This window comes from Lichenostomus cassidix, chromosome 10, assembly GCF_008360975.1.
Source record: "Lichenostomus cassidix isolate B80296 chromosome 10, HeHo_3.0, whole genome shotgun sequence".
Lineage (NCBI taxonomy): Eukaryota > Metazoa > Chordata > Aves > Passeriformes > Meliphagidae > Lichenostomus > Lichenostomus cassidix.
The window spans coordinates 11,656,848-11,668,580 of NC_139491.1; the positions used below are offsets into that span (position 1 = coordinate 11,656,848).

General features: G+C 41.8%; 1 protein-coding gene across 2 annotated transcripts; it reads left to right on the plus strand.

Annotated features, from left to right (window-relative positions):
• Window positions 1–792: 792 nt before the first annotated feature.
• Window positions 793–11,361, plus strand: LEO1 (LEO1 component of Paf1/RNA polymerase II complex). Of its 2 annotated transcripts, none has more exons than XM_085070641.1 (12): window positions 793–915; window positions 1,681–2,406; window positions 2,640–2,747; window positions 3,435–3,529; window positions 4,198–4,343; window positions 5,754–5,838; window positions 6,174–6,268; window positions 6,542–6,676; window positions 7,357–7,492; window positions 7,795–7,981; window positions 8,248–8,345; window positions 11,080–11,361. In XM_085070641.1, the coding sequence occupies exons 1-12, from the start codon at window positions 858–860 to the stop codon at window positions 11,182–11,184; spliced, it is 1,974 nt and encodes a 657-aa protein (XP_084926767.1). In that variant the 5' UTR covers window positions 793–857; the 3' UTR covers window positions 11,185–11,361. The 2 variants fall into 2 exon arrangements, with proteins under 2 accessions (XP_084926767.1, XP_084926768.1); XM_085070642.1 differs by having other exon boundaries at window positions 2,643–2,747.
• Window positions 11,362–11,733: the final 372 nt, after the last annotated feature.

Here is an 11,733-nt window from a genome sequence, read left to right on the forward strand (position 1 = left end):
TTTAAGTACTTTCTGTAACTGTTACATATTCATTAAGTCCAAAAAAACCTATTTACACTTCAATCATCCCTCCTCCTTCGCTCTTTGCCCCTGTCTGCCAGGCCGGAGCTCATCAGCCTGAGGGCTGAAGTCTTCTATCCCCGAATTAAATTTATGGCTGCACTCTTCTCAGGCAGGTGTGACTGGAAATAACAGATTTCCTGCGATGCATGAGGTCTGTTTCTTTTTATTCCTTCAGGGCGTCTTGATCTCTGGCTTTGTGCCTTATCAGTTTGAAAGACATCTATTACCAAGTATTGCTTACCACATTTCTAGCATGCTACAAGTATAACGTAGCTAATAATTCACTCTGTTTCTACTTAACTATATTTTACCTAAGTGGTACTCTACCCAGTACCTTATCACTAATAAATGCTAAATTGATACATGCGAAAGCCACCATTCACTATCCACTCGCTGATCACAGTATCCAAGCGCCTTTCCTTGCCCAGCAGGCAGCGAGTGCCCAGGCGGCACGAGTTCCCTCAGCGCGGGGGCAGCCAGCGGGCTGCGGGAGAGCTGTGTGCGGAGCGCTGTAGCCGCGCCGGGCCGGGGCGGAGGTGCAGCCGGGCGGAGGTGCAGCCGGGCACCGGTGTCCCTGGTGTCCCTGGTGTCCCTGGTGTCCCTGGTGTCCCTGGCCCCGCGGCGCCGCTCCCGTGCCGGTGGCGGCGGGTCGCGGCCATTCCCCTCAGGAGCGGGCGCGGCCCCTTTAAGAGGAGGAGTCTCCTGTGAGAGCGGCGCCGCCGGGCTGCGGCTGCCTCGCGCTACCGGCGCTCATGTAACGTCACTTTGCGGCGCCGGCGGGCCGCGCTGCCGCCATGGCCGACATGGCAGATCTGTTCGGCAGCGACGCGGACTCGGAGCCCGAGCACAAAGGTCTGCGGGGAGCCTCCCTCTCTTTCTCTCTCTCCCTCTCCCTCCCTCCCTCCGCCCGGGGTGCCCGGGCCGCGCCGCCCGCCCCGTCTCTCCTGCCGCGGCCCCGGGTGCGGGCGGGAGGCAGTGTGGCGGGAGGCGCGGGCCGAGGGCTCGGTGCTGCAGGGAGCCTGTTCGGCTGCAGCCACTGCTGGAAACCGTGCAACACCTTCTGGTTTAAGGCCCTGGCGTTTTTAAAAGTCTGCTCCGCGTAGCTGTAAATTACTTTCCAAGGCAGCTGTTCTCTTATTTTGCTGTTCGATGCCGCATTCAGCAGCCTCGGCACTGAGGAGTAGCTGCATTGTCATAAACCTCCCTGGGCGGAAGGCTTGGATTAACTACAGAGTGACAGTTTTGGATTTGTAGGATCTCATAAGCCACGTCTATACAGTAACTCGTTTAAGCACTCACTGTTTCAATTGTTGTCTTCGTTTGTGTAATTCCTTATTCCTGCTACAGTTTTAGAATCTCGGATCACAGCTTGTGGTTTGAAACTATGTGGCATCCGTCATTTTTCATTGTGCCTTTCTGTGACAGCCTTTATTAGCAGACATTTTATTGTACTGCTCTAGGTAACTTTTGTTGGTCTTGCTTACAGTTCTCTGTAGGTTCTCTCTCTGGGGGTTGGGTTGGGTTTTTGGGTTTGTTTTTTTAAAGCAATGCACATCACCTCACGTGCATCCTTGCAGGGGCATTCTGACTCTTGAAAGGGTGATGTTTGTTTTGCAGATTCCGACTCTGGATCTGACTCAGACTCCGACCAGGAAAACGCTGGCTCTGGGAGCAATGCTTCTGGCAGCGACAGTGACCAGGACGATGACAGGGAGGCTGTGAAACCCAGCAACAAGGAGTTATTTGGAGATGACAGCGAGGATGAAGGGGCATCCCATCACTCCGGGAGCGACAACCACTCGGAGAGGTCCTACAACCGCTCTGAGGCTTCGGGGCACTCTGAGCACGAGGACAACGAGCAGTCTGACGGGGAGCAGCACAGTGCTTCTGAGGCTGCCCATGAGGATGATGAGGATGAGCGTGAGCACGGCTCTGATGAAGGCAGCCACCATTCAGAGGGAGATGGCTCTGAAAAGGCACACTCTGAGGATGAGAAGTGGGGCAAGGAGGACAAAAGTGATCAGTCGGATGATGAGGAGAGGCAGCAGAACTCTGACGATGAGGAGAGACAGCAGAACTCTGATGATGAGGAAAAAGTGCAGAACTCAGATGAAGATGAAAGGCCACAGGTGTCTGATGATGAAGAGAGACTCCAGAACTCAGATGAAGAGAAAATGCAGAACTCTGATGATGAGGAAAGGCCACAGGCCTCAGATGAGGAGAAGATGCAGAACTCAGATGATGATGAGAGGGCCCAGCGGTCTGACGAGGAGAAGATTCAGAACTCTGATGATGATGAAAGGGCCCAACACTCCGATGAGGAGGAGCAAGAGCACAAATCTGGTAGGACAGAATACAGAAATAATGATTTGCTGCTGGTTTGGTCTCTATTGTTTTGTTTATATTGGTCTGAAAAGACTGAAACTTCAATGTAAAGGTATTAATCATGTAGCTTTTAACTGTAGTCATCTTTGTAATTTTTTTTATGCAGCACTTTTAAACCTTGTTAATGCAGAGGAATTTTAAAATCTGTGGACCAAAATTTTTAATTTGCTGAGAATAATTATGCTCCTTAGTAGAGTCTGCAAGGGGCAGCGACAGCGAGGATGAAGTTCTGCGAATGAAGCGAAAGAAACCAATTGCATCAGATTCAGAAGCAGAGAGTGACACAGAGGGGCAGAAAGGTAAATGGTGAAGGTTTTGTGGGGTGTGGTTCCTTTAATCCTCCTCTCAGGCATGCCATTCATCAGCTACAGGGCTTGATAGAATTGGTAGTGTTTGCTGCACGGTGCCATGGAAATAACAAAGCAGCCGTCAGGAATTCTGTGTGGGAGCTACATGCTGTATTCCTGCTCATCCTCCCCAGTTAGCTCAGTCAGGTTTTCTCTTCTGTGAATGTTCTTTCATGCATTTTTACTGAAAGGTGTTACAAAAGGTTTCCTTTAATCAGAGCAGCCCAGGCAACCTGTACTGGTTTTTGTAATGGTTTAGCTGGCTGAGAAAGAGGTTTTTATTTTCTGAGAAGTAAAACCTCCAAAACATGTACTGAAATTTCTGTTTACATGAGTTACTTGAATAAGGATTATCTTACACTGTTCTGTTGCCATTTTCCAACTTGATTTTCTTATTTGATAAAGCTTTCCCAGGAAAACATACCTTGAACCTTTATCTTAAAAATAGTTGGGAAAAGTGTTTTTCAGGATAAGGGAATAATGCATGCTTCACAAATGTTTGCAACTTTAACCTTTGTAGGTGATTTTAAGTGTTAATGAAAGTGAGGGGTATGTTAATCTTTTCTGTGAGTGTTCTTGCATTGTTCTTGCTGTGTGTGCACATATACATGGTTTAAAATCATACTGTTTCTGTTAAAGAGCATGCAGATGTCATGGATCTGTTTGGAGGTGCTGATGACATTTCCTCAGGGAGTGATGGAGAAGACAAGCCACCAACCCCAGGACAGCCCATTGTGAGTAGACTTGACTTGGGATAATTAACATGCCATTCCACTCTGAAATGCAGAACACCAATTGAGTTTGGTAAGATTTCAGTGAAAAGAAGGTAGTGATATTAAGTAGTGACATTACAGATAATTTTGCCCCAGCTGTAAGAATTATTAAAGTTTTATATCTAATAGTATCAGGTGGACCCATTTATCTGCCTTCCCCCATCCCTGCTTCAGTTTTCATACTTGGAAGAAATATAAGGAATAGTTTTGATTGTTACCAAGAAAAATACAAAGCTATAGCTGCCTTTGGTACCTCATTGCACCTATTTGAGAAATATTTTTGATTATAATTTTTCATCTTTTGTTGATAATAGATAAAAATACCTTCTTTAATCTTGTGGAAGTTGTCCCCCATAGAGTCTCCAGTGCTCAGCTGAAACTTTGTTGGCTCCTTTGCTGTTCTTTACTGTCTTCAGTCTCTTGAGTTTGCACTGGTATTTGAACTCACTTTAAGTGGCACATGAAAATGCTGAATTGCATTGCTTTCAAGGAAAATGTCTGAATTCTTTTATCCAAAGCTTCCTGATCTCTCTGTGCCCATGGTTGACTTTTCTTTAAGCAAAATGTGCTTATTAGAGGAGCAGTAGCCAGATAGACTTTTATCACTTACACTCCTTTTTTTTCATTAGGATGAGAATGGACTGAGTCAAGAACAGCAGGAAGAAGAGCCTATTCCAGAGACCAGAATAGAGGTGGAAATACCAAAAGTAAACACAGATTTGGGTAATGATTTATATTTTGTGAAGCTGCCCAACTTCCTCAGTGTGGAGCCCAGGTAAATGCATATTAAATACATGATTGATATATAATAATACATTATTGTTTCCCTATATTGTTTTTGTTTAGTAATGCAACTAAATGTGTTTACCCTATTTAAAGTTGCATACTTTTGGTTGTGATTAGTCAATAGTAATAGCTTTTGCTTTCTAATCAGGTAGTTTTATTATGAAGTTGGGTTTAAGCTTGATTAAATAATGTTTTGTCTTTAAAAACCAAACAAAAATGTGATTTACTTGAAAGCACATGCTGTCAGTTGAATTTTAAGCATAAGTCCAGGCTCTCAGGATGTGAAAGGTAAATGCACAGGACGTTTATGCATTTTTCAGCGATTAAAATCAACATTTCAAAATTTGGAATAAGGCCTTTTTTATTTGTGTGTGCTAAATGTACTATTTAACTACAAAGAGGGTGGTTATTCACCTAACCTAAACTGAAGACATTTACTGGAATGCATGAGAAGCAGCAAAATAAATTATTAGAGTTGTGACATTAGGTTTGGCTCTAAAGGCCTCCTTCAGCACTTGCAGCACAATGCTGTTAGATCTGTCTGAGTGTTTTGCTAAGCTGCTCTCTTGCATTGTTTCCAGGGTGCACTGTTAGCTGGCAGCTCAGCCTTGTTTGTGTCACACCCCAGGTCAGTCATTCTCCCTGGCTTTGGGCTGCAGGCTGTTTCAGGGGAGAGCTGTTCAAAATCCAGCTAATGGCTGTTACCAGGGAGAGAAGCCCTGGTGATCTTTGGGGGTCAGACAGGACTGAAGATAGAATTGTACAGTAGCAGAGCCTATTTGTCACCTTTCCCTTGCAGCAGCCTGGGAACTAGGAAGGAGGAACAGTTAGGAAGGAGTTTAGGGAAAGGGTTTCCCCCCACTCACTCCCATTACAATCATTGGAATTTTTGAAGGAAGAGAGGAAAAACAATCTCATCTTCCTTTCTCTTTCATTGAGTTTGAGATTGAAATAAAAACAAATTAAAAAACCCAAAGATTGTGTTCTTAGAAAATCCCCAAGTCACCTCATTTATAAAATGCTTCTTTCATTTTATTCTCCCTGTATGATCTTGTGCATTTTTTGTTCCACACTTAACCCTGACCTCATCATGCTGATACTAAGGAAACAGTATGTTCCAAGGCAGTATGTTCCTTGCTCTCTTCAGCTGGAACCATTGAGAGTGTGAATGTTACCCTGTAACTGATGGCAGAGAGCACACTTGGGTTGGCCTTCCAGGGTGGGAATCAGTGCAGTGAATTTCCTGGCTGCAGAAAGGGCTGCCCCATGCTGCAGTGGCTGCTGTTGTGAGCAGGGAATAATTTAAACCTCTCAAGCACCTGTTAACTTGCACAACTCTAAAATAATCTGGATGAATTTCCTTGGAAGAATAAAGAATGTATTATAAAATTTGTTGCAGACCTTTTGATCCCCAGTATTATGAAGATGAATTTGAAGATGAGGAGATGCTTGATGAAGAGGGTAGAACTAGGTTAAAACTCAAGGTATAATGTTAATTTTCTTTTTGTCTTTTATACTCACCTAGGCACTTTTCTTCAAAGTCTGTTCCAGATCTTTTAGAATGATATTCTGAGTTTTCAGATTATGAAAGTGTGGGCACTGAGGAAAGCTGATCCATTTTAGTAATAAATTCTTAAAATTTATTCTTCACAGCTGCATTTCACCTATAAAAGCAATACTTTTCACCATTATTTCTTTGCATTGTGCCACAAATTATCAAGCCTTTCTACCTGCAATTCTTGACCTATATAGAGTATATTTGACCACAGTATTCCTAACTATGAGCTAGAAAAACTGCTTTGTTTTTTTCCCTCTGCAGGTAGAAAACACAATACGATGGAGGATGCGACGAGATGAGGAAGGGAATGAGATCAGAGAAAGCAATGCACGGATAGTGAAGTGGTCAGATGGAAGGTTAGTTTGGACAATGCTGCTGAAGTAATGCAGTTGTTCTTGCACTGACATGCAAAATTGGAAGGTCAACAAACTTTGACATCAGCCCTGCACAGTGCAAATTACTCTAGTCTCACTGCTTTGAAAGGTTTATGATCTGCTTAGTTTGGATTGAAATATAATTATTGGTTAGATATGAAAAGGAAACATGAAAGTTTTCTCCATTTAGAAATGAGGCAAAAAAATTGACTGCAGTGGCTTTATCAAGTAACTGATGTGGGAATCTCTTTCAAGCATGTCCCTCCACTTGGGCAATGAGGTCTTTGACGTGTACAAGGCGCCACTGCAAGGAGATCACAACCATTTGTTCATCAGACAAGGGACAGGTCTGCAAGGACAGGCTGTGTTCAAGACAAAGTTAACCTTCAGGTAAACATGCTGTTCTGTATCAGATGTTGATATTAGTTTTGCAATTAAGTGTTGTAATTAGTATGTAAAGATTAGATATACCAGTTTGTAAAGCTTGAGAGCTTCACTGTTTAATAAGAGTGTGCCATTTTCCAAACTCAGTTTTTCAGTGAGATTTGTCCTAATTAGGTGTCTAGGTTGGGAAAGTTAATGTGCCATTTCTTGCATTATATAGGCTACATATAGGTTTTTAATACATATATGTTTTTATTTGCATTTTTCTGTGTAAGTCCTCATTTGAATCAGAACAAATATTGCTATTCCCTGAAATTAATCTTTTGTCTGATGCACAGTTGCTATCAAGGTGACAACTTCTTGAGATATTGATGTGAACTGTGAGGACAGATGTTTAGGTTGATGTAGGTCAAAGGTTGTAAGACTGTTGAATCATTAATGTTAAAAAAGACCTCAGAGATCTTGGAGTCCAACTGTTAATGGCTGGATTGATGATTTTACTGAGAGAAGACTTGATGTCTCCAGTAGCTGTTACCATGCATATAAATACTTTTTAAAAAGGGGTGATGGTTTTACTTTGGTGCAGATAAATCTCTGAAATGTCAAGTATCCTGACCCTTCCATTGTCTTTTGAAAATGGAGATGTTCCTTAAAGAAGTTTTTAACCCATAGCACTTTTTCACCAGGCCACACTCTACAGACAGTGCCACTCACAGGAAGATGACTCTGTCTCTGGCAGACAGATGTTCAAAGACCCAGAAAATCCGTATTTTGCCCATGGCAGGTCGTGATCCAGAGTCTCAGCGCACAGAAATGATTAAGGTATTGTGGCACGGAATTCTCTGATCTGCCAGTTTAGTCTAAAATATCACAACAGTAACACAGCTGGACAGTATGGAACATTTTATGATTTATGAAAAACAGTAATGTTTTGGAGTTTAAGGAAGAGTTACAAGCCATGGGTGTGGTTTGCTTAACCTTATGGATGACAAAACAACCAGAATATTTGCAGCCTTTACACTGCTGTGAAATTATCTCAAAAGCTACCATTGAAAATGAGGTGCTCTTGAGATGGTTTAGAGTGTTTTTAATCCCTCAGTGCATTGATGGCTCTCTTTGGGCAGAAAGAAGAGGAGAGGCTGAGAGCTTCGATCCGCAGGGAGTCGCAGCAGCGCAGGATGCGGGAGAAGCAGCACCAGCGAGGGCTCAGCGCCAGTTACCTGGAGCCTGACCGCTACGACGAGGAGGATGAGGGAGATGATGCAATCAGCCTGGCAGCTATCAAAAACAGATACAAAGGTGGCATCAGAGGTAATCATAAACCTTAACAGCATGTCGTTAAGGCCTGTGTGATTCAGATTAATCTCATGGGAGAGTCCTGGGAAGATAGGATTTTGCCAGTTCATTTGAGATATGAAGAGACATTAATTCAGTTTGTATACATTTGTTTACTCTGTAATTAGATTCTGCAAACATTTTGTGGTGCTAAATGTAAGACATTTTTAATATTCTCTCTTCCTCACCAGTTGCAGATAAACATATATCTTTGTCTTTTTATTTTTTCCTGGAATGTGCAGAGGAGCGTGCTAGAATCTACTCTTCTGACAGTGATGAAGGCTCAGATGAAGATAAAACCCAAAGACTACTCAAGGCAAAGAAACTTAATAGTGATGAGGTAAGAAAAGGACTTTGTTCATTGCTCATTCTTAATGAGGAACATTTCCTTCACTAAATCTAGTGTTTAAACCTGGGACTTCTGTGGTTTCATTTATGCCGTGATGAATGTGTTATTTGACTTGGCATGCTTTCCATGGTAGTTAATCACCAATTTCTTATGCACTGCATTAGTTCACAGACCTCAGTGATTCCCAAAGGAGGACACTATTGTTATTGCTGATTTAAAGATGGAAAAATTTATGCAGAGTTATGTAAAATGACTTTACCAAAATTATGCAAGGAGTAAGAAGACTTAATATTGGAATCTGGTGCAGTGTTAGTCTAAGTTACACTGTCCTCTCCTGTTTATTATGGAAACAGTGGAAGCATTTTCACATAGTATTTCTGCTCTTTTTAAATAGAAGAGTTAAAAAACTTGAGTTAAAAAGAGTTAATGTCGATTGTTAAACATACATTTTCCATCACCCCAGAATCATCTGAAACATTGTGCCCTGATCAAATTAACTGTTAGCTACAGCAGTAGTGCTATTTCCTCATCCAAAATGATGTTTTATTGGTTTGTAATTTATGGCTGCTGGATCTTATTAAATGGGTCTTTGTGTGTACTGCATTTGAGGTTTAGTTCAAGTCATGTCACTGCTGATACAGCACTGCAGTGTTACACAAGGACTAAGCTGCTCTCATTTTCATTTCTATCCTGTGTTTCCTGTGAAGTCCCTGGGAGGCATCACTTCCCAGCCCCTTGGGTATTTGCTGAGTGCTGAGTGCAGGTTCTTGGTGCTGTGACACTCCCCTTACAGTGTTAGCTGAGTTATTCACACTAACAGGTGTTTTAATGTGAAGTGGAAGTAAAAATTAGTTTTATCTACTAAAGACATCCATTTCTGGCTTTTTATTATACATTAGGAAAATTTAGTATTTCAAAAAATGGAACAGCAGTAGTGAGTCATGTAGACAAAACTGTAATTTTGTGAGCTCTGTTAGTGTTTGTTAGTAGAAATGGAATTATTTATCTTTAAATCAGTGCTAGGTGTGTTAGTTCATGACACAGCAGTGTGAGGACTTGGCAATTCCATTCTCTCAGAAGAAAAGGTCTAATCAACAGCATTTCTCTGCTGCTTGAGGACCAGTAGCCTCCATTTTAAACGGAGTGGCTTGAAGGTAATGCTCCTCTCAGGGCCATGGAGTGGTGCTGCAGTGTCACACAAACCCCAGTGCTGCTCTTGTGTTCAGTCTCCACAGGGGAAATGTGTTCAGTGCATGCCCACATATCTGAAACTCTGCCTGCCCTGTGCTCTGCCTTGCTTTGTGTGCTGTCAGCCAACAACACTGCACAGAGCTTTGTCCTGATAACAATTTGTTACCATTGCTGAAAATGTCAGTCTATTATTAATACACTTTATCACCACACAGCAAGTAGTTTCACTGTTGCTGCAGTTAATGGGGATATTCTGCCGAACAGGAAGATGACTCATTGAACAATAGCCCAGCTAGATTACAAGAGAATGTTTGTTCTGAGGAAGAAGATATTGAGATTCCCACCCCTGCTAATTTCTGTTTTCCATGCTTAAAATTCCTTCCTAACAGATTCTCCCAGTACTTACATTAATATAGAATAAAATGCTTTTGGACAAATAATTATTTCTTAGAGTTCTGAAACTCTGAAGTTCTGGAACTCACTCTTTCCTCCTTAAAATCCAAACAAATTGCTTAAAAGAAAAAACAAAAACGAACCCGCACTTCCAAAACCAACAAATGGAAAAAGGGATGAGGTTACTTAGACCTGAGAGTATTTTTAGATACTTTTCTTTTTCAACAACAGTTGAGTTACCACTTGTTCCTCATGTCACAGTTGATGAGTTTTGCATGAACAGCTCATGATTTAAAATGTTGTTTGGAAGGATGATTCAAACTGAACTGGTGTAATTGTACATGGAGTAAAAATCAACCTGTTGACTCCATATTGAGTATAAAAACTAAACATCCACCCTATAAAAGTCATTATGGTATTGCTTGTAAGCAGGTAATTACCTCAGTGATTTAAATTCCTTTGACCAGGTCCTTGAAGCCTCATAAACTGTTACATTTCTTGGACTATAAACTGGTGTTGATTCTGAGGGCCAGTGGTTTCTCCTTATTTTTTTTCTTTATGCCAGAGAGTGGTTAATTTAGTTTTGTTTTTCTAATGAACAAAATGCCTCCCCACTTTCTGAGTTTCTTCTTTGCTTCAGGTAGCTCTGATTCAGGGCATACAAGTATGTGTAGTCTGAAAGCTTAGCAAAGCTCGGGCAGGTGCCTGAAGGGAATGTGTCTGTATGCTGGAAAATTCACTGTGAATCCAAGGAGGAATTCATGCTCATGAGACTTGCTGAGACTGTCCCTGAACATGCTGGAAATGCAGACAATGGCAGAGGCTCTGTGATGCCACAGCCAAGGCAGAGCAGATGTGGCTACAGGGCCACGGAGGTGACAGAGCTGCAGCTTCCCAGACCCTCCCAGGCTGGGGTGTAACTCTGGGAGCAGGACTGAGCCACTGCAGCCACTGAGTGCTGAGGTTAAGCACTGCCACAGAAGCAGTTCCAGCTGCACAGAAGCACAAAATGGGAGAAATAGAACTAGTAATTTTGCTTTTTTTACAAGAAAGACTTTGAGGTCTTTTTGTTGTTCTTCTGTGTTTTTTCTATTTTAGCTTGAAATGTGGTGTTTTATTTTTGTCCTTTTTTCGCCTTTAGGAAGGTGAACCTTCTGGAAAGAGAAAAGCAGATGATGATGACAAAGCAAGTAAGAAGCCTAAGAAATACGTGATCAGTGATGAAGAAGAAGAAGATGATGATTAATATTAAGGAAACGCAGCAGTTGATCTTTTTTGTTGTTTTTTCTATATATATGTTTATATATATTGTACAGTTCTGTTAGAGCACAGATGTAAGTAGCCATAAGGGGCTTATTTTGATAAAGGAAAATTCCCAAGTCTGCGTTTCTGGTGTGAATAAAGTTTTTTTGACTTCCTTTGACTCCTAAGAGTTTCATCTCATTACAGCAAATGTTGCACCAGGGATCATCACAATGCTGATTTTTTTCTTACACAGTGCATTTATGTTTTGAGAACTGTAGTGGCTGGTTAACCAAGTGAATTGGTCAGAAACTTTTGCTGAGTTCATTAGGAGAAGCCATGCTAATCTCTGCAGAATTCAATTAAAAGTTGGCCTGACAAGGACAGCCTGCTTTTTGTGTGGAAGGGTTGGAAAAACATACAGTAGTACAATACAACTGTTTTTTTCCCTAGATATTCCTTATTTCCTGTTTACTGGACACTACATTACTATGCTGGTATATTTTGCTGACTAAAAATATTTCTTGCCATGTTTGAGTAAATCATTTTAACT

Coding starts and splice junctions, on each gene's coding strand:
- LEO1 (XM_085070641.1), top strand. CDS start 858: ATGGCCGACATGGCAGATCTGTTCGGCAGCGACGCGGACTCGGAGCCC. Junction 2,748..3,434: donor TGACACAGAGGGGCAGAAAG/GTAAATGGTGAA, acceptor TTTCTGTTAAAG/AGCATGCAGATGTCATGGAT. Junction 6,269..6,541: donor GTGAAGTGGTCAGATGGAAG/GTTAGTTTGGAC, acceptor ATCTCTTTCAAG/CATGTCCCTCCACTTGGGCA.